Below are 23,895 nucleotides of genomic sequence, written 5' to 3'. Positions count from 1 at the left end.
TTACTAGAATGCTAACTTTGGCTTATCTAAACACCCACAACCCATGTATTCAGGTTTTCCACAGTGGTATAAGCATAGCCAGTGTTAGTCTGCAAAAATGCTGGTGCCTGACAGTTAACCGCTGAATGCGGTTTCATTAAAAATTTAATTCTGTATACAGAATTTTACACATTCTGTATTTTATTAATTTCTCCTTAATATGTTTATTCTGTTTACTTATTCATTTGCCAGTGTTCTTTTTTTTTTTGTCAAGATAGATAATATCTAAAAAATTGCTATATTTCTTGAAATGCCATCCTCCACTGTATGAACAATTCTTACCAGCCTTCCTTAAGTCAAGCCCTTTTGTAATCTACTGCATTTTCAGAATGTAATAAAAATAAAAAACCCAACCCCCTCTTAACGACACAAGGAAATGAGTTAAATTCACTTATTTCTCTGAAAACCTTGAAAAACTCGAATAAACATGGCAAAATACACAAAAACTACTATGTAAGACTTGTGATCTCATGGCTTTGAAGGATGAGTAAGTTACAAGTCTAGAAACCCTTGCATCACATTTAGTACAAATCTCAACCTAGGATTCTCCTCACGGTTCCTTGTGCACCAAGGTTAAGAATGGCAGTACTCCCCTCACTCACAACTCATGGCTCAGGAGCAATAAGACTTCTTAGTCCTCTCCCATTAAATGTGTCTGACTACTTATCTCCAACTGATGTATTAATTTAAGTTATGTTCCCTCAAAAAAGTGGTGGCTGGTCAGCAAATAAAACTAATGGTTTGCCTTATTGTAGTTGCTGTGCATGGGGTCAGGTGCACTGAAGAAGAGAAAAAGCTGCTCTGCCTTTGACAGTGAATAAGCATGCTCAGCTGAAAGGAACTGTCCATATTCCTCTGTCTGCGCCACAGCTTCCACATTGGGAGACACAGCAGGAAACCTGAGAAAATATAGGGACTGGGAATCTGCTGGTAATAGCATGGAGAGATCACAGCTCAGCCTCAAAGGCAAGGCAGAAAAACATTACCTAGGGACCCAAAAGGGACTGCGCTGAGTTTCTTTTAACATTTTCAGTATGTCAATTAAAGGCTGATGAACTTAGAGGCCTTCAAGCCTGAAGGAAAGTGCTTGACTTTCCAGGATGCAGTTGGCAGAAGGAAATTTGTTAGAATTCTTTTATTTCTATTCTCGTCATGCTTAGAGTTTAAACTAATTATTTTCTCTTCTAGCAAAACTTTGTTTTCTGGGTTCAAAGCCCCTTCTGTGTATTTGGAGTGTTTACTTTAAGAAAAACTCAAGAGAAGATTCACTTCAGAGGCTTGGATATCTTAAGAGTCTCTAATACTGCTCAATGCTGCTCATAACCACTAAAACTTGAGCCAAAATCAGAACCAATGAAAAGTATGTTCAAAGTTGTCTGCAGTGCTGTATTACTGTGAAACACGGAATGCTTTGGACCACCACATTATTTATTTGACAGTATTATTTACTTTGGGAATTTTATTTTGTGGAATACTTTCAGGTCTTTCAAATAGAAATAAAAGTTACTATTTTTTAATATTTGCATCTCAACAACCTTTTGAATATCTGGGAATTCCAAAACATTAAGCTTTGTTTATTAGGTCTTTTTTCTCCTGTCCATTGGTCGCATTGAATAGATGGCTGTAAAAGAAAGTTTCCAAGAATATCCTTAACAAATTTGATGAGAAGTTCTGACAGTGACTTTGCTAATCCCTCAAAATCACAGTTCTACCTTATGTTTTCTTTTACCTACAATCTTATGCTGTATCTACTACCATGTCTTTCATGCATTTACAAATAACATGCACCTGCATGAGAAAATGGCACGGTAGCAATATACTGACAGCATGTTATTGCATAAAAAAGTGATAGAACAATTCTACAGGCATTTTTGTGAACACCTAAACTCCCTCTGCTCTAAACTTACAGCATCTGGTTAAAAGCCTAGAAGTACCTTTCAGAAGCGTTTTAAATTCAGATAAAAGATACTATGTAAAAGAAAACTAACCAATCTTACAGCACACCTGTCCCTAAAAAGATTCACATTCTATCATATTTAAGCTAAATTTCTAACCTTTGTGGAAAGTATAAAAGCACTCAATATTTATAATTAAAGCTTGTATCCTCCAGAAATAGGATTTAATCTCTTTTCATCATTGCAAATGCACCCATTTTAGCCTCAGCATAGATGATAAAGGAAGGACTTAAGTGAGTTATTATACAGTCATACAATCTAAAAGTTCAGATTTCTCATGGTCTGTAGCACTTACAGACAGAATCTATAAATATAAAAATTAGAATGATGCATAAATATTAGAAAGCCAGGAAAAAAAGGAAGTTGACTAACTTGACTGGCTTTGTTTGTTTGTTTTTTAAGACTCCGTAAAGTAAACTTTGTTAGAAAATGCTGCTTTCTGCCACAGAACTTTCAAGTAGTCTCTACCACTCATGTGAGATTAATATATACACATACGATCGTGCAGGAAAGGTGGTAATTCCAGTGATTCAAGTAGAAGATGCTTCTCCACAGTAATAGTAACAAAATCTGCACCAAACATGGTTCTGTGAGAAAGACTGTGGTAACTGTGGATCCTACTGTAATTGCACATATGTTCTCAGTGTGCAAATGAGCAGTGATATTCTGGGCCATGCACACAACCTTGTCTTTCTTGTATTCCCATGAGACTACCTAAGAAAGGATGGCTGCACCTATTCACAGTTCCCTTGGGGCTGACAACTCTGAAAAGTTGAAAACTACGGCCTCTCACTGTATTAAAAAAAAAAAGTCAGAATGCTTATGACAGTACCAGTACTTGAAATGTTTTTAGAGTTAGTGGAATGACTTCTTAAGGATGATACCAAATTGCTTCTAAGAAGATGGAGATGAACTGAGTAGGTTTCTGCCTACTGAGGCAGATCTATTATTTGTCAGTTAGAGATATTTGCTTTATAAGGCAGTAACTTGGGATTATTTCTTCAACCAGTGTGTAGTCAAAGTTATCATAGGTATTTCCTGCAGGTTCTGTTACCTCATTTTTGGAGATGGCCATTCAGGAGTAGTTCTCTCTTACAGCTGAATTCTGTCTCTAGAGTCTTTGTAGTTCTCTCTAGAGTCTTTGTAATACCACCTGAAGTTGGTATGGACACTGGTTCATCAAGTTGCAAGTAGACAAAGCTTTGGTAAAATAGAGTGCTGTTATTACATCCTGGTATCTAGCTATTCTGATCTGGAACAGGTGGTTTGGCTAGAGAAACTGAACTTTAGAGGTAGGTAGGAGTTGCTTACTTCTCCCCAGAGGAGAAAAGAGAATAAAAGATAATAATAAAAGAAATGAAGTCTTTAAAATACTATTCCAAGAATTGTCCACATATTCTCCAATAGTAGTATGTCTCCACCACAAAACACCCCAAAAGTTTGCTTTGCTGAGGCTCAGCAAACAAGGCAGGTACAACTGACGTCCTCTCTTATGCAGCAGGCAGTACAGAGAATTACTACCTTCTTTCCATGCAGCAGTGACCTGCAACAGTGTATGACTAAAAGAGTGTTCAGGTAAGAAGATTCAGATCTTGCTGCAAAATGCAAGACTACATTCTGACTACAAACACATTCTGAGAGAGGGTAAAAGAATTCTTTGTTTTATTTTTTTAATATTGAAGATGACAAATGCCCATTTAATTTTTGGTCAGTCACAAACCCTCTTCTGAGCAATGAAAACTTGTTCAAGGAAGCCTGACCTTGTTTAAACACAAAACTATAAAACCGTGACCTTTTTGCAAGTCTCTTGCAATTAGTATTCCAGGAAATGACTCTGCAGAAGACCTTATAACAACCATTATAATAATAACATATTTTTATTAAAGAGACACTAACAAAATCTAAACCCCTTAGATTTGTAGAACTGTATAAAATTAAGTTCCTGACACCAACCACTCATTTTAATCCCGTTCATTCTTATAAACTACCTTAACTTGGATTGCCTTTTCAACTATTCTATATGTTGTATAAATAGGGAAGTACCTATGCCTCGAAGATTTTACAGTGCTTTTTAAATGACTAACCAAATTTGCAATTTCTCTATGTATCGCAATTCAGTCCTTATGCCACTAATCTACAATCAACTCAAGCTGATTTCTCCCAACTTCATCTCTTGGCTGCCTTCTTGTGTGCAGCTGCTGGAATTGAAAATAAAAAACAATCCTGGCTCTCAATGAGATAATTTTTACCAGCTCTGTAATGTGAGATTCAAGTTTCATAGATTTTATTTTTATTTTTCATGTATGACAAATAAAACAAAGATTCTTTGCTCCTGCTTTAAGACTCCAGCAACACTTACACCTTTAAATGACCTATTTAGTGATAGTTGTATAAATCAGTGCCTCCAGTAGTTTTGTTTTGCTGGCATCTGATTACAATACCCTAAAAACACAAGGCATAAATGTGTAACACATTAGGTAATTAAGCACTATAGCAAAATGCTGTGGAAATGAAGGGGTGTCTGTCAGCTGAGGTTTTCAAATCACAATCACATACACATTTAAAATTGTTCGCTTTAGCCAAACATGAAGTCATAGCATAATTATAAAATACTGTGCCCACGTTATATACAAGGCCAGGTTTGCCTTAGTAGCAGTGGACAGGAGTTAAAAATATATAAGAAAGAACACCTCTATTTCCTGTTGGTCCTGTAAAGAAAATACTGAACATATGCTGTTTCCATTAAAGGCGAGAAAAGAATCTTTTACAGAGACTGGACCTTTACACTACTTGTGCTGCTGTCACTTGTTAGATTAAAAGAAAGCCAGCTGAGGAGCAGATGCTTGTCATCACTTTAAACTACATCTGCAAGAATCACTGGAGTTGAGATGCCTCTAACCTCACACAGTAATTTGTTGCTCTTTGCTGTTCACTATATTCCAAGAGCAACTGTCTCTGTAAGGACAGATGACAGCCAAAGCATGTGTATATATATGCCTAAAATAGTTTAAAATAAGGTGTGAGATACATGTTTCAACAGTGTAATTAAAACGAAAGGCAAGTAAAGACTCCATCCTCCTCAAATTTGAGCTATATAGTGTTTAACTACTTCTTCCTTCTTGGACAGAAACCGAACAGCCAAGTTTAGACACTCTCTAAATTTACAAATAAGCTCCTACATGCATGCAGTTCTGTGAATGCTACTGGGAAGCAATTAAGACGGTAATAATACATATATACACACACTCTCTCTACATTTTTTTTTAATATATATATATAGATAAGAATCAGGAAGAGTCTAGGGAGAGAACTAGGAAGATGGAGGTTTATGGAGACTACAGTGAAACTGCAGAAAGACGACGGTGGAATGGACAGATATTGGGATTTACAACTAAATTAAAAAAGGTAAGAACACTTATGGAATAAAAGAAGGGAAAGAAAGGCATGTAAAAGTCAGAGGAAAAAACCAAAGGAAATAGGTGCAGGAGAGAAAAGCAGGGAGAAAGAGGAAAATATCAAACAAAGAAAAAAGGAGGGGGGGGAGAAGGGGGGCAGGGGAGGGGACGAGGTGGAGAAGAGAAAACAAGAGATAAAGTGTTCCCAAACAGCAGCAAGAACACAGAGTAATATATATGGAAATACAAAAAAGGAGGGGCTGAGGGGGAGAGAGGAGGGAGAAACTGATGCTTGATTTTGAAGATAGTCTTCGTTTTATTCCACACGCACAGGGGCACTGTATGTGTGCATGTCTCCAGCTTTCTCCTATCTCCGTAACTGGGACCTTTACACAAAGTTTGCCAATTCCTTTTCCCAGTTATCTCTCACTGTAAAACTAGCCACAAATATGACAGAAGGCAGTCTAGTGTGGTGGTAAAGAAATATGTAATGAGAAGGTTTTGTTTTTCAGACCAGACCTGCACCTTACAAGTAGCACACTCACATGCAACTAAACAAATAACTATTTTAACAAATTAATGCCCTTCACTGTTACTTCCTTAGATACTTTCTTCCTCATTGCAAAAATATATGGAAACCCTCTTCTCACCAGTATGAGGGCAGCACATCCTATCAGTCAGTAAGTTTACTGAAGAAAGTCTCTATGTACAAACAAAAAACAAAAATCAGTGGCAGAGGCTCTGAATGAGGTTTCTTTTTTCCCTCAACTGGGGAAATAGGAGGACAAGGAACAACATCCCCCACAACCTATAAGATCAAAAGAATGAATCAAACAACAACACAACAAAAAAAATCTATGACTTTGATCAGAAATGGAGACATGGACGTATATCTTGCTGCCCTGACCTAGGATGGAAGAAGAACTGAGCCTACAAATCTTGAAATGCTGCAGGAAAACCCCCACTTTTTATAGCCTGTATTTTGAGATGCTGAATTCGTTGGTTTTGAAATGGTTGTGGTTTGTATCAAAGGGTCTAATGTTTCACACCTTCTCTGTCTAGTATAGTCTGCAGGTTTTAGAAGAGCTTGTGCTTTCAATCTCTCACGAAGCGTGCAGCTAACTTGCAGCAGAACCTCCTCCCTACATGTCAATAATATTCCTTCATTAAGGAGACACATATTGGATAGTTATTTAAATCAGGTGTATGCATATACACAATGCATATGCATATATCATGTATCACATCAACACAGAATGATCAAGAAAGTTCATGCAAGGGTATAGCAAGAAAAAAATATATGACTAATACTACAGTATATGTTTAGTGTTAGGAGAAAAAAAAGCCCATTAGTCCAGGAAAACATTCATTTTGGAGCTAAAACGCAAAACCAAACCATTTTTTCTTTTATTAATTTAATGAAAATCAAGTTGTATTTCAGTTGTGTTGCAAATATTGAAAACAAAAAACCAGGTAATTTTAATACTGCCTCTAAACTAGAATCTTCAGAATTCCCTGGAAATCATATTACTTATGGATAATTATACTTTCAAAGTTATAGACAGATTCAGTCAAAACCATACTGGCTATTTTTCTTGAACAGGCAGTATTAAAACTGAAAATAGCAAAGAGAAGAAAGCTGATTTTTAAACATGCAAAGACACACACCATAGCTGAATGATATGCCTTAAAGGAAAACAAAGGGATACCTACTTTCTGCTGCTAGAAGTCCTAGTAGGAAGGCAGCATTTGGACAAACAACAAACAGTATGAAGATTTCAGAACAAGCGATTTATAAAGCTGCAACCTAGCACACTAGTTTAGCCACAAAATAGTATGAACAAACTGACAAGACCCCCCCCCCCTTTTTTTTTAAGTATGGTTTCTATGTGTGAAGCAAAAGGGACTTGCAGACTGGGATGGGAGGAAAACAAACACTTGGCATTGCGAAGGTAGCACATGTACGCAGTGTTAGGTATCTATAATACCAGATTTTTTCCAACATTGGTTAAACTATTTTAAAAAAACTCATGGACAAAAAATGATTTCAAGTAAGGATATTGTAAAAGGTGAACTGACAAACTATTTCAATATACTGCAGACAAAGCGTAACATCATATTAATTAATAAACTTGTATTTACTAATTAGAATTTAGCAATATTAGATTGAAATAATTTTTTTTACAAAAGTTTCAGTGAGAACCATTAGGAGAACCATTTAGAAATACAACCACTTTATTATTGATTTTAATTAACAGTGACTTTATATACTTAAAAGTTTTTGTATTTAAACATACCAGAACAAAGTCTAAATAGCTGAAAAATCATAAAGATAATAATGGAGTATTCGAAACACTCAAACTCATGATCTCAAAACTGATAGTCAGTTATATCTGTAATACTAGATAAGGAATTAATAACAGTAAATTATAAGATGAATGTAAGTTTTTTTTCCAAGCGCTCATACTTAAAAATGTTACACAAGACCGTTTGCAAATATTTATACAATCAGTGGTAATTTTTGCATAACAACAGTATTTTTTCTTCTTCCTCATATATTGCCCATATTTCATGGAATCTAAATCCCATGAAACTACTAACCACTCACTAACTTGTGAGTTAAGCTAGTTCCATCTATGTTGGAACAGTGATCTTGCAACTTGGCCATACATTTGCTGTTTGATCCCATTCTGAAAGACTATCAGAGTTAGCTTTTTTCCCATTATTATTACTTTCAAATTTGAAAATCAAGATCTCATACTGTTAGAACTTTCTCATTTGATATGACAATATAGATTCTAACAAGATAAAAAAGAATGAAAATTTCAATTTACATTCAGCAATCCTGATACAAAATATCAAAATGCATTTATAAAAATGCCATATGAAATTTCTGCCTTGCAGTTTGAGAAAACAAGCTAGGAACACTGATGTGCCTGCCTTCTACATTCATCACCTTACACCGTTACCACAGAGCTCAGAAAGCACATAATTGTTCAGGAAGTACTGCAACAGTGCTATTTGTTAGCCTAAGCTAAGTAAGTACATTTGGTCAGTCAGCCTGTTACAAAATATGCTGCTGTGCTTTCTCTGTGGTCAAACTGAAAGACAGCATTATAAAATGCCTTACAGGAATTTATAGCTGTTTGCAGCAAAAAGCTACTCTGAAACTTGTTAGTCACATTTCAGAATATGAGCACTATAAACTAAGCAATTCAAGCAGGCATTATAGGGGAAAGTCCTTTAACCAAAAGGTAAGATTTGCTTTAATCTAAAAATCAGTTATGCAGCTTTCCAAAGACTATATACTGTCTGCTGGCTTAACTCTAACACTGACTCAGTAGTTCTGAAAATGTGGCTACAAAAAGGTTCTTGGAAATACAAAGTTATAAAAAACCTCTTCAGTTTATTGGCTTTTCTAACTGTCAGCCTAAAAACCTAGACATCTTGAATCTACTTAAAACTCTGAAGTAAACTAAATGGTCTTCCTGAATTCAGCTTCCCAAGTCAAAACGTCAAATAATTCCACAGCCTTTCCGTGGGCTGCTGCAGAATGGGGGGCTGGAGAAGCAAAAGGAAGAAAAATGAAAAGCTTTACACTGGTGATGTTCATTCTTCAGCCTGAGGCATCATTATCAAAACACTTGAAAATTATACCTCCGTACTCTCCATTAGGGGACAAATGGTCAGCATGTGACACAAGCAGAGGAAATCCTCCGTCTTGATCTAGTGTGCAATCAAGTGATAGGAGAGCTAGGGAGGGTGGGGGAGAGGGGTGGGAGTAGGATGGGGAAGGGCAGCAGAGAGCAAACTGATGTGAATTTCACTAGCACCTAATTAATTTCATGGTCCACTTCAAATACTCTCTACTGGGCCAATTTTTCTCATGTGCCAGACTGAGCCTTTAGGGCTGCTGATTGCTAACTTCTGATTTATATTTGTTTCAGTATATTAAAAATATCCAAAACATTCACTGCCTTGGGAAACTGACATTTTACAATGTCTTGAAGACAGGCAACCTGAAAGTCAAATGTTTTACATTCTAACAAAAAACACTTGCAAGATGCTTGTCATTTCAGCTGTTTAGTGGCTTTACTAAAGAAGTTACTGAACACAGCTTATCAGCAGTAAAGTAATGCTTTAGTCTAATAAATATTTATCTAATTTTTCAAAAAATTCTAAAAACCTTTATCATACTCTCTCAAAATTCAGCAAGACTGACTTCTGCCATGTTACCAACAGAATGATGGTGGGATTAAGTTAAGTCCTTCAGAGGACAGTTGGTGAAGAAAGAGGAATTAGATCACCCAGAAGAAGCTGTGGGAACCAAGAATTATTAACACACTCTGTACGAATGAAAGGAAGATGTGTACAGAAAAATACCTGGTTGACTTAAAATGAAATTTATCTGTGCTCATTCCCATCTAAGTTATGCAATTTGCTGACCCTCATTAGAAAGCTCTCTGACAAGAATACCCTTTGTGATTCTGCATCCAAGAAAATCGTCTGACTTGCTACCTATAGTGCCTTCATATCCCAGGCTATTACTCTGGTAGTATAGGAAGATGCTCAAAGGGTCCAGCGATCCCAGGTTCACTGAATTCTGAGGAAGAACACCTCTAGATTAATCTGGAAAAAAGACAGAACTGAAATTTTCTGTTTCTGTGTTTAGAAAGACCTGGAGGAGGACAGGATATACAGTTTGCATAACCTAATAAGCATTTACATTTCTGCATCTTTATCTCAATAGGAGTCCCACCTTTGTCCATTTCTGACAAATCATTTAATTTTAATGGTAAGCTTAATGAAATTTTATGGGAGGATTAAATAGGCAGCAACATTTAAAATATTAAATGCTCTTCGTTAGAGCTGATGATCTGGAATAACATTATGAGATGTTAGGAAGGAAACGTAAATAACCTTAAAATCGTCAATTTTCTACTGCAATTCAAGAGTTTCTACAAACTAGTTCATTTTAGAACCATCACAAAAGCCTATCTTTACAAGCTAGAAATATTTGAAAACTTTATTAGTGTACTTCTGAAGAGGAAACAAAATAGATTTCTGTATCTAGCAATTTCAGAAGCTTTTCTTGCAAGCCTCAGTGTTTATCCTGACATATTAAATATTTTATCAGCTAACGTAGTCAGTCAGGGAAACATCATGAAAACTACTCACTTAGTATAGCTTCCTGATCACTGTGACCTCCCATCAGTGAGATCAACAATGTTATTTTAGAGAATAACTACGCTTTCCTGAGAAATCTAAGCTATTGTTTCAGCTATTTCAGAGATGAACAGTGGATAAGATAACAGTGGATCCAGCACCGATATGCTGTAGAATTTACATGTGTACTGGATTCATGTATTCTGTGAGCAGAAAAAATAGAACTTGTACCTTTGCTGTGTACTGATATCTGCAATTACATCACCCTATGAGGAAGACACATGACCTGTTGATGTGAGACTGAAACTGGAAAGAGGAACTGCAGTTTTTAGATTAGGAAAGTTGCCACTGCCAATCATGTTGGTGGCCCATTCGTTTTATTGAAATGGGGGAAGCAGCTGGAAACAAAAATTAAAGCACTGCAAGTAATTCTGGGTAAAGTAAAACCAACTTATTCTTTCTTTAAAAGAATATACGGATCCTTACTTACAAGTACATCAAGTATTCAAAAGCTGGCTGCCTGAAGTTAAGCCACGAGGCTGTGATAACCATTTGCAATAACTGATCTGAGATTCCCATTCACTTCTGTGGAAATTACAAGCAGTGTGCATCTCTAAGGACGAAGCAATCTTTTAGTTTAAGTACTCAAACTTGAATTCCAAGAAGTGAAATTTAAGAATTTCAACAAAAAAATTTGCCTCCAATTCCTATATTAATAACATAGAAATAATTTATAAAAATTACTTGCTCATACGAAAGAGCAGAAAAGGGACACTTAATATATGCAGTCAATAGTAATTTTCTCACCTATAAAAATATTGGGAACGAGAATTATCACACAGCAGTTCAGCACATGTAATTAAGTTCCTGAAATGTCTTCTAGTAAACTCAGTGTATAGCTAAAATATGCTGCCAATACTATTTAGTTGTTTAGAAAAATAAAAGAAAGAGTCTTATTGGCTTTAGATTTTTCTTAATGGTTTATTTAACTTGATCCTAAATCCTAATTTTAGGTCAGATAGACGAACCCAGACTTTTGCACTGCAAATGTTGTGAGTAATGTTATGTCAAAATTAAGATACGTAACTATGACAGGGCTGTGTTAGTATAGGGACTGTCAGGTTATTTAAATTCCTAAACATGGACTGAGGACAAAAGGATTGCTTGGAGTAAGATCACTGTCCTGCCTAAGGCCCAGCTACGTGCTTACAGCACAGCAAAGGTATTATCTTCCCCTTTGAAGTATGTTGGGAGGTCCTTGAAGTACACATATTGTGCCTCTCTGACGATTTGGGGGTCTGGATTATAGTATCAGAAATACTGTCCAGCGCGCTTTAAAGAGGAGACATCTTAATCATATTGTTCTCTAAAACAGGACATCAAGAAACTCTGGTACATAATGGTTTCTTTTTATAAATAACTATTAGTAAGATACGAGAACCTTGCTCCTGCCTAAGAATTCAAGACAAAATTTCAATAAGCTTTTACACTTAAGTAATATAAAGAGAAATATGAGGTTATAGCACTATTTGTAATTAAATGTACATACAACAAATAAAAAAAATCAGACACAATTTCTATAGAAACTTACAACTGTGCAGAGATTTTCTCTTTATTTTCTCCAGTCACTAACACCATTATGACTGAAAATTATTTATGCTTTCACATTTAAACATTAACTTAATATGCAACTTCATGAAATCATGAGAAATTAATAAATACTTGGTACTCTAGTCAGTATAAAATTAAGACAGGTTGACTGCAGTAAATATACTTTCTGTTAAAATACCTGAGGAGGTGGGGTCTTCAGAGAAGTCTGGCAGCTCTTCAGGGGGGTCACCATAGAAGGAGTTGAATTTGTGGCTTGACACAGCTGCTAGTACTGCCCCCTGAATGAAAATACCCACAAAGTCTAAATTACACAAAGAAGGACTATGAACATTTCCAGACACCTTGGATCACTCAATCTCCTGAGGACTCTTTTGTGTTGACCTTCTCACTGAAGAGTAAATAAGTTTTATAGTCTTCAGCTCTGCTTCACTGTTACCAGTGACCATATCTAACAGATGAGCTGGTCAAACACTACTCTAATAAACACTAAATATATTCTTTGCGAGGGGATTAATGACAACAATTCTTTATGGGAAAGCATTTAAAAATAGTAAGTGTGAGGCATAAATTTCCACAGTACAATGTAAACAAAATAACTAATTTCTTTCTCTTTCCCTCTTACCTAGATGGGGTGGCTTAGCAAGTATAAAAATTCACTCTTTAAAGCAACACAATATGTTGTTATTTGAGAAATTGTCAGAATCTGACACTGACAGCACTAGGATATTTGACATGAAAATGTAATAATCTCAGACTCCCTGAATGAGTGTTACATGGGAAGCCAGAAAAATGGTTATCTGCTCTGACATATATTTACTTGTTCAAGTAAATGACAGTTTAACCACTCAGGTTTTAATGTCGTACAGTTGTGGCAGTAGGCAAAATGGACAACAAATAATTTCAGGAAACATTCTGCAGAACAGTGCTTTGTCTAAAATGGTAGAAAACAAATAACACAGGTATAAAAGCTCTCAGGAGACTAAATACAGTGGCCTCCCCAGGAAGAAATCTGGAAAAGACCTGAAACTGCATCTAGAGCAGGAAAACAGGTGTTATTCTAAAATGTATTAGCTAACATTTTAATGAAAGCATTACCTGGACATACAAACCACCTAAGAGAAAGCGCTGTTTATCATGAACTACGGCAATTGTTGCATCCTAATCATCAGTTGTTTTTGTAGCTACATTAAACTTTTGCAAAGCAGCAACTCAGCGTGTACATCTGATTCTGTGTTTTATTACAAATTATAAAAAAAACCCCTCATGAATTGTAATGCTGCATGTTTCTGTTAAAATTTTCTCAACCTTTCAGTGAATTTAAAAATGTTTCTGTTAAACTTTCCCAGATAGGAACTGAAGGGAAACCATGTTGTTTTGGGCTAAAACGTTAACATTCTTTTCAATACGGCTGAGAAATAATCTTCTGTATAGTTAAACATAAAGGGGATAAACTGAAGAATACATCTTTGCTCTTCTTAAAAAAAGACATTAAACCATTATCATGTTCCTTTTATTATAAACATAACACAATAATAACAGAAGCCATTGTACTATTCTCTCCTCTCCAATAACTCATATTACACAGAATTACTGAATTAATTCAAGATGAAGACTTCCTACACACCTTAGTTGATACCAGACAATTTGTCCTGAAATTTAGTTTGAAAACTATGCACTAAGAAATGAACACCCTTAACAAGACATCATTGCAATAAACAACTGTGAAGGCCTGTTTCAACTTTTTATTTTATTGCTGACTTCAGAGAATAGATTTCTCTTAGCACTTTTAAAATGAATAAAGTATCACACAAAATTCAAGTTACGTAATTATATTGTTTTAACACTACATTCATTTTACCTTTAGTTTTCGTCTTGCATTGAATTTTCTCAATTGTTCTACTGTTTCTGGAAGATGAATCTTGTATGCATAGCGATCTCTCTCCTTAAAAAAACCCACAAAAAAAAACAAAACAAAAGAAACATTAAATACAAGCTCTCAATATTCTCTCGACATTAAGAAACTAGACAAAATGTACCAGCTAATAAGTATCCTAAGGAGAATGGGGAAAACTTCAAGGAAAACTTCAAGAAACTGAGAGGGATTAAAATATTTTGAAAGAATTCTTAGCTTGGGCCAGGGATATTTTCTTTTTGTAATTTTGTTTCCCACTTTGTAGTAAGACCCTAGCATTTTGTTTTACTGTTCTGTTGTTAGTCACTCTGTGGCTAGCATTGAACTTTGAAGCCGGCAAGCACAAAGTAGTTCTGCTTCTTGGGGTTACAAATCCCAGTGAAGCAACGTGTTCAAGCACTCTTCTAAGGGGTGCTTGATACTTCAGGTAAGCTTGGGAGATGGGGTACATGTCCAACAGAGCAGGAAGTGCCAGCTTGATGGCTGGTGACACCAGGTGCTAACTTAGAGGAAGAATTCTCCATTGTAGATGCAGACAAAAAATTTGCCAGTGAACAGCAGACAGTGGGGGCAGAACTTGCAGCAGCTGACTACTTTCTTCCCCTGCCCCAAATCATCACAGAAGCTACATACACTTATTAATGTAACGTAATGTTTATCACATGCATCTCCTGAATCAGAGTGAAATCACTGGCAGAAGTAATTCAGTCCTCTACAGCACTAAAGATGTCTCTGTCTCATGCTGTATTTGGTTGCTATCTATAAATGGTTTAGAAGAAAATTCTGAGTCAGGAGGGAAGGCAGTTTATCGTAGGCAAAAATAAGAGAGGACTGAATGACAGAATGCTGGTCTAAGCTTGGAAAAAAAGTTGTCTCAAACTAAATCTTCTCTTTCCTTGCTTGTCTTTCAACAAATGCCGGCAAATCTGAAAGAGACCACAGACATCAAAAGTGCTGTGCTATATAGGCAGAACTAGCACATTCGCATTACAGAATTACCTTTTTAAAAAGCCTAATCAGCTTAGTTGCTCAAACAACAAAAATGGCAAAGTTTTCTGCCAAAATAACCCTCAACAAAACCCTTGCTTTGGCATCTAAATGTGAGTAAGCTCACAAAGTGAGGAAAAAGTCAAATTACAAGCAGGTAAAACCAGATCACCTGTGTTTACCACAGACTCAATCATTTGAGTATGATCATTTGGGATTCCCAAACATGGTGTCCATTCCTATGCTCTTTGAAATATTTGATGCACTATGTATGCCCCAGATGAACAGTCAGAACTTTGGCTCCTTTTGAGTGGAAAGGTTTGAACCCGCAGTTTCCCAATATTCAGAAGAGTGCCTTAACCACTGTTATTCCCAAGAGGTGCTCACTCCTGCCCTCCTTTTGTAAGCTAGACCATTCTGCAGCTTGGAATACAAAAGTCAGAGCCTGAAAGGGAGCAGAGAAGTGGAAGAACGACTCCATTCACTAGTAGTTAGACCATATACTTGGGAGGGAGAAGAACAACATACAAGCCTGTGCTTCCCAGGTTCTTTTTTTGTGTTTTTTTTTTGTCAATATTGTCTAATGTAGAACATATAAACAGTCCAGGAGCAGACACCAGAATAGCACCCTTTCCAAATAAGTGCCCTGTTTAAGTTAAAGATATTATGACTCTCTCTACCCTGAGCCCACACTATAGAAAAGAAACAGGGGATAACAAAGAAAAATAGTTAATTCATCGGTTTCTGCCAAAGAAAATACAATGCTCTGAACCAGTACTTGCCACCTTTTAAATCTGTAACACACCCATCATTCATAAACTCCTATGTTTAGCACAGCCTATTAACGTGACTGCTGAGAAGCTAGGTGTATATTCTCCTGCTCCTGTTGTTAACCTTCAGAGTCCAGCAACTATTCTTCCACTGGAAGAATAAATTCTGCCACCACTGAAAAATAATTTGATTATCAGATGCCATATAATTTTATGCAGTCTTTGAGCAACACACCACTACATACTTCCTTCACTCTGGTGGGATATTTCAGGAATCTAATGTAAGAAAGCAGCACAAGTTAAGTAGCATAATGTACTGCAATAAACTGCATGGCTACGTGCATAATAGGAAAGAGGTCTAGATATGACTGAGCAAAGAAGGAATCAGAAATTACTCCTCTGGAGTATGAGAGCCACAGAAAGACACGTGAATACCTTCTTCAAGCTTTATTCTACGCAGCCCTACTTCCTATACTCTGATGCTGCCGAAAACGCCTAAGTGAGTTTGCTCTTGCTGTTAAGCAAGGGTTCAAGCCTGGCAATTATCAAAATCTCAGGCTCTAATCTTACAAAGCATTTAAAGCATATTATCACGCATTTTGTACAATGTCATGTCTACTTTGAAAAGTTCAAAGAAACAAAGAAATAAATCTTTTTCTCCCTTAAGATGAAACTGGTACATAAACAGCTGCTTTTACTACCTTTAACCAGGGATGATTCAGTGCTTCATATACTGTTATCCTTTCTGCTGGATCCAGCATAAGCATGCGGCGTACCAGATCTTTGGCACTTTCAGAAATATGGCTCCATTGCCTAGGATTCATCTGATTACAAGCAAGAAAAAAGAAATTAAATTAGTAATAAGAATATAGAAAAGAACCTACTTTTTATGTAAAGTAATTGCAGAGATTTAACAGTGGTTGGTAATTGTAAACATTTTTTCATAATAAATGTAAAAGGAAGTTTCTAAGTTTTTTAATAACTTACAAAATTGTACATTAGTTGCTATTGAAATGTCATAAAAATTGAAAACAGTGAGCACTGTATATCACATAAAAGCTGACATATTCTTGGTATTATGTTATAATTACAGTATAATTTTTTACCTATGCTACATTTTGTTCAGATACAAGAGATCTTTCACTAGAAAAAGAAAAAATAATTAGCCTTTGTCTGACAGTTAACTATGCATATGACAAATATAGAAATTAAATCTACTCCTGAAATCAATTTAAGGAATGGCATGACAGTCTATCTATATCAACCCACAATTTCATACCAGTGATGCTGAGTAAGAAAGGAGTCAGCTAATGCCTGTTGTGAACTACTCTGGTCCTGTCCCACAGGTATCATGGACAGTGGCTCTTCCCAATAAATTCCTTTCAGCTTTACAACAATTAAGCATTTTCAGCCACTCAGGTAGGAAAGCATACTGACATGTGATCAACAATATAAACAATTGCAACAATTTTAGAGCATAAGTGTATCTTTAGGAGACAACAATGTGAAGGATGATTTAGAATATATTTTTATCTTGTGCATATGCAGGTTTGTGTCCAACTAGTCACGATGAGGGACACCCAATAAAACCATACTAAAGTAAGAAAATACTTTCTGTGATAAAGGATTCTATCCTTAAGCTGTTTCTAGTATTTCTTTAATTTATGAAGAACTTCAGTTTTATTTAGATGTTACACTGCTAATTTTACAAGGTACTAAATGAAAATTCACAATTATAACCAGACTCTTTTCAATATTATAATCTGTTCATTTAAAGAGGTCCATTTTATTTAAAATCAGTCTTTATGAAAAATGATCGCTTTAAATTGGAGCACTCAGGAACATTATCTGTCTATGAAATGAACATTTATAGTTGTGATTTGTCATTTCTTTTTCAGCTTTAATGAAATGAAGGTAATTGCAAATTTGCAGCAAGACTGTTTTGAAATCCTTATACTATTTTCACTGAATAGACATATTATTGTGGAAACAGGAACAGAAAAGGAACTGAGAAGACACAGTGTGCTGGCTTTGACTTTTTTTTAAACAAAGAAAAGTTAACTTGTATGCTTCCAGAAGGTTTTAGCTGCTTAAGAGATTCCATAAAGAAATCTTCCATAAAGTGAAAATGGAACGTCTACCAGTCTATGCAATCCCAAAACTAGTGCCATGAAGAAATCCTGCTGTTTCTAGGAATACAAAATTTAAAGAATGAAAAATGTGCTCCTGACCAAGTGCAGTACCACTGCTGTCACTTACATTTTAGCAGACTACTATTAAGTTCATACTTCCTAAACCATATTACACACTATCAGACAGTTTTAGGAGCTTCCACTCTTTAATTCGCTAATACACAGCTCATTATGACCTTGGTTGCAAAGTAGAGCAAAACCGATCTTCGATAAAACTGCAGAAATAGTGAAGTCGAAGCTTTAAATTTGCCTCCATAATGGCTCTAGGATGCTTATGTTGTGAAACAGACTTATCTTGCATGCACAACTTCAGTTGCAAGTGGCTCCTTTGAATCATCAGCTGCACTTTACTACATACTGTACTAAAAAGAAAAACGCGTAACTACACTTTTACAGTAACATGCGTTTTGTTTTAAATCAATGCAATATGATGACCAGCCTTTGTGATAGTTCTTTTAGTTGATTAAAAAATTTAAATGATCTATAAACCTAAGGTAACCTACAGTATGTTATACCTCACAGCTAAACCTTATGTAATGCTACCGAGCTCAATGTACAATTAGGGGCTAGTTGTTGCACCCATTTATTATTTCAGATGAGTAAATATTTCAGTATTCTAGTTCCTAACATTGATACAAAACACAGCAGGAACAAGATAGACTGGAGAGAAAAAATCATCTCTCTTCCTGATAGACAGAATTTCTATAAGCTTCAAAATTAAATCAGGCTAAACACAAAAATCAACTTCCAGAAATTTTACCAGCACAGCTCATCTCACTGGAAAAGGACTCAGGTATACTGTCATTTACCTTGTATTTTCCTTTAATAATGCCTTCAAATAATCTTTCCTTGGTTCCATAAAAAGGCAAACAACCACTTAGCAGGATAAAAAGGATCACGCCACAACCCCAGACATCTACAGGCTTCCCATAAGGTTCCCTTTTTACCACTTCTGGGGCCATAAAATGAGGTGTTCCTACACGTCCTAAATGGAAATAAAAACAAAATTGAGTCAAAGTGATGTGTGTCAAACATGGAAATGAAGAATATCACTGCATTAAACTAAAACAGTTTTAATAAGTTTTGTTCATGGGTTAAACTTTTAACACAATTCTTTTTTCCTTAAGTTTAGTATTTATTAAATATATCCAGTGAGACAAATAGGTAGTTTCCCTTTTGCTTGATTTATACTTTTATAAATTAAGGAATATTCTATCCTATCCTGCAGACTGTGAAACAAGACTTACATAAGAGCACTAAGATTCTTCAGTGAAACATGCCATATAAAAGTAAAAATATCAATTTGGACAACCTTTGAAGCAGGAATTATTTATCCAGAGAGCATGTGCAAAGATACTGTAGAGTTCTAGTCTACACTGCTTCCTTGAAAAAGCTGCCTCTAATTGGCAAGAGCATAGTTTGGTGTGATGCTCTGCCCAAACGTTAGCCAGTCTACTGAAACTGCCAACAAGAATGCAAAATGCAGCAAATATATTGTTCATTTATTTGAAGTAGACAATATCTTATTGCAGATAAAAATATAATACTAATTTGTTTCACAGAGTGCTTTCAATGAGTGCCACACAGTAATGGTTCTGGGACGGTACTGATTTTGGATAGGTAATGAATGTACACCCACGGAAACAAAACATATTTAGTACCAACTAACCTTTTGAGTGGGTAAACTGATTAGCATTACTTTATTCAATTTGTGTGTAACACATTAAGCCAAATAAAAGCAACAAACATTTTACCTCTCCCTATAAATGTTTCCCATTGTAAAGAGCTTTGCTTCCACTGCAAAGGATTTGCAAGAATTAAGCTTTGAATGCTCAGGGCATCACTGACACTTACAAATACTGTAGTCTTTGGACTATCCTGGTTCCACCAAGTACCAACAGAAGAAAAAAAAACCCACAGCTGTAGCAAACTGTTACCACTTGTACGACCTTCATAAATTATTCTTGCTCATTGATACTACAGTGGACTTCAGAGGCTCCATTCAAGGCTTGCAGCACCTTTGTGCTGGCTAGGAGGGTTTACAATGCAGCATAGAGAATCTGAGGTGTTCGCACGGCATGTGTTTAATTCAGTTTGGTCTTGTAAAGGGGCTCTTGCTAGACTAGCTTATCCTGCACACCATTTGAATGCGAGTTAGCTCACAGCACTGGTAACAAACACCTAGGAGACTATCTGGCAGTAGCTTACTCAGTAAAGACCATCCTTCGTTTATATCACCTAATGCAGGAATACAATCTAACCATGCTCTGTTAACTAGTCCCCACTCACTCCTTTTTGCATCTATAAGGATTAAAAAATTGACAAAAAGACAGTAGCTTTTTCACCATACTATATTAAGGAGAAACAACACCATTGTCAAACTTCTTCACCTGGCTCTGTGTTAAACCTTTTCATTCCCAGTTTATGAGGCAATCCCTCTGCCGAACAAATGTTAGGAATCTGCCTGTGACAAAGGAACATTACCTCACCACTAAACTAGGTCAGCGTCTTAAAAAGTCCATGCAGACTAGGCTGACGTGATAGCAAAGGGGCAGTTCCGTCCCAGGCTAAAAAAAAAAAAAAAAAAAAGAGTAAAACAACGGGATGCTGCAAGTCCAGCTCGTCCCTCATATCACTGGGGGAAGAGGAAGGATATTTACTCTGGACAGAGAAAGACAGAGATGGACATGAGGAAAGATTACTAAATTCTTGTTGGTTATACACAATTTATAGGCTTATGATGTATCTTTCAGCCTAACTGATAAACCTCAAAGCCAAATCTTCAAGCTCACAAACATTAGGGGAAGAATTATCTCCTTAGATGACCCAAAGTCTCTCTCTTTTAGATGCCTGGTGATGGGGAAGGGAAGGAAAATTGAAAGTATATATATCCAGTATGCCCAAGTTACTGAGAACTCTGAGGATTTTGCCTTTTTTTTTTTCTCATGTGCCTACAAATCTGTATCTATAAGGGTTTCCTAACTTTTCCCCCCCTAAGATGCCATCATTTGCAACAGCAAAAGCATCAACATTTCCAGCTCTGTATCAGGCTATGCATGTACATAAGCAGCAACTCCTGCCTGTTCAAACAGTATTTGTATATCACTTAAATTGCTCATGCATACCACAGTCTGGAAATCTTTAGTACCGACGACATCATGCAAGACCACAGAGCAGCCTGGCTTACCCAAGTCTTGTTTTTATCTCAGTGATAAACTTCCTGACATTTGGGTGCAGAGGAACCCATTTGCAATTTTGGAGCAGGTGTAACCTTTCTTACACATTGAAAAAAACATTTGTGGTAATAAAGCTTGTTCAAATATTTTTTATCAATATGAATGGAAAATCATATATACTCTGAAGATTCTGCCTTCCTACCAGGCTTTCTAATTGCTGTTATGAAATCTGGGAAGTCTAGAGAAAAGTGATTACTCAAAAGACAAACAACAGAAATCACTAGAAGACAACATTTCACAAGGACAAACAAAGCTAATTAAAAGAGGCATTAAACTTCAGGGAGATATACAGTCGTCTGGATCAAGTACTTAATGAAACTAAGAGTCCTATATATCAAGTTATATCTAAGTTGATTTAATGTGTACTTCCAATAATTACGTGCCACTCCTCTCAGCTTGGGACCTTCTTTGTGTTTTAAGTAAGCAATTGCAGAGATGAACATGGTAAAAAAAGGACTATATGCTGTGAGAAGTAGATCTAAAGGTTTGGGTTTTTTTTTGCCAATGCATTTAAGTCTGCTAGGCATTTGCAGTACAGCGAAGGCTGACCTATAGAACGTCTTGTTCTGAGGAAAATGTGTCCTTGCAAACAGTTACCCATCCTACATTTTCTCCTAAGGTGTAAAATAGCATATCTAGCAGCAACACATGCTACATAAGCAATACAATAGCATTATTGGGTGTAGATGTTCAGGTGTCAAGGTGCTGGCAGCGGGGGGGCTGCAGGGATGGCATCTGTGAGGAGAGGCTGGGGCTGCCCTGTGCTGGACACAGCTGGTTCAAATGGACCCACTGCAGGGCACAGCTGAGCCCAGCAGCCAAGATGGTGATGCCTCAGGGAAAGTGTGTGTAAGAAAGGGAAAAACATTGCCCAGCAGTGAGGAGTATGGGAAAAAGCGTTAGAAACAGCCTGCGAGCAGCAAGGTGAGAGCAGGAAGAAGTGGAAGAGGTGCTCCAGCAGAGATTCCCCTGCAGCCCCTGGAGAGGCCGCGGTGGAGCAGGTACGCTCCGGCAGTCCCTGGAGGACCCTGCACCAGAGCAGGTATCCACCCTGCAGCCCATGGAGGACCCCATGCTGGAGCAGGTGGATATTCCCTGAAGGAACTGCGGTCTGTGGAGGACCCACGCAGAAGCAGGCTTGTCCTGAAGGACTACAGTCCATGGGAGGACCCACGCTGGAGAAGGAGAAAAGTGTGAGGAGGAAGGCACAGCAGAGAGGGGCTGTTATGGACTAACCACAGCTCCCCACTCCCCATCCCTCTGCACCACTCGGGGTTGGGGGATAAAGGAGGCAGGAGCGAAGGAGTGAAGCTGAGCCTGAGAAGCAGAGGAGGGGAGGTGGTGTTTTCATTTTTGTCTTTTTTTCCCACTACCCACATCTATTTGAATTGGCAATCAATTAAACCTGTTTTCCCCAAGTCAAGTCTGTTTTACCTGTGATGGTGACTGGTAAGCAGTTTGCTTGTATTTACCTCAACCCATGAGTTTTTTTGTCCTATTTTATCCCCCTGCTCTGCTGAGGAGGGGGAGTGAGTGAGCAGCTGGGGGGAGTTTGGCCCTTAGCCAAGGTCAACCCACCACACATGGTTATGCTGGTATTAACATACAGAATACTGATTAAATGGGGAGAAATAAGATGAGTCTTCCTCCAAAGATACAGCTTGCTTCTTTCATTTTTGGTTTTCAAATATCACCTTACCTGATTTAATCATGGGCTGTATAAAGCAAGTAATCTACAGTGTCAAGAGAGTATCAAAAGTGCGTATTTTTTTGCTTCCTTCTCCCCTTCAGCAAATAACGTTTCAAATTAAAATTACTTTGCAGAAATTGATAAGCAAGAAAAATCCTTCATTATTTATACGCACTCATAAATATATGCAGAACAGAACAGTTTCTGAGCATTAATCTGCTTCCCTAAATTTTGCAAAGCAGGGTCTTGATGGTGGACAACAATTTCACATTTCCTTTCCCCCTCCACTTCCTGACCACAGGGCTAGTGAATACAAAAATACTTACAAAACTACTGAATATCAACAAGTAGCAAACATAACTTGCAACAGTACACTTATCAAAATTGCAGACAAAACATAATATGCAAGCATTTCTTATGCAGTAGCCATCCACTGCCAGCACTCTGTTCATTATCAATGACCTTCATCATATTATAATTTTTTTCCATAGACACATTTTTTCCTAACAGAACAAGCTTCTTGAGGTTTGTTTCCTACTCTCTATGTGACAATAGACAAATTATAGCCTCTTGATTCTTCAGGGTTCCTATTTTGCTTTATCTGGTGACATCACATCAGAAGGTGAGGCTGCATGTTTACTTAGTACTCAAGAGCTCTTACAGTCAGACTGACAGACTTAGAAGTTATGGTTAAAAAACACTGTCCTCCTCTCATCATCCCAAAATTTCTTTCTCCTCCCTTGGAAGTTGAAGAACTTAGATCACAGGCAGAAAAACTGGATCTTTGTTGCCCTGGCTCAAAACCAGTATACCATAAAAATCCACTTTAATGAACTGCTTGATGTTAAGCAGAAGGACTAAACTAGTTCAGTAACAGGTAACATTCTACACAGCTTTTTAAGACCCCAACAGACTGCTGCTATAAACTAGATGAAAAATGGA

General features: G+C 36.8%; 1 protein-coding gene across 2 annotated transcripts in view; it reads right to left on the bottom strand.

The window, feature by feature from the left end:
• Window positions 1–23,895, bottom strand: part of CASK (calcium/calmodulin dependent serine protein kinase) — a 228,954-nt gene that overhangs the window by 66,627 nt on the left and 138,432 nt on the right. For both annotated transcript variants that reach the window (XM_075173997.1, XM_075174007.1), the window contains exons 7-10: window positions 18,837–19,012; window positions 16,537–16,659; window positions 14,025–14,108; window positions 12,345–12,444 (exon numbers count right to left, since the gene is read on the bottom strand). In XM_075173997.1, coding sequence (XP_075030098.1) covers window positions 12,345–12,444; window positions 14,025–14,108; window positions 16,537–16,659; window positions 18,837–19,012 — 483 coding nt within the window. The remainder of the gene's footprint in view (window positions 1–12,344; window positions 12,445–14,024; window positions 14,109–16,536; window positions 16,660–18,836; window positions 19,013–23,895) is intronic.

This window comes from Calonectris borealis, chromosome 1 (assembly GCF_964195595.1).
Source record: "Calonectris borealis chromosome 1, bCalBor7.hap1.2, whole genome shotgun sequence".
NCBI classification, from domain to species: Eukaryota; Metazoa; Chordata; class Aves; order Procellariiformes; family Procellariidae; genus Calonectris; species Calonectris borealis.
Note: the sequence above shows the minus strand (reverse complement) of the source record. Positions and strands in the feature narration are given on the sequence as shown.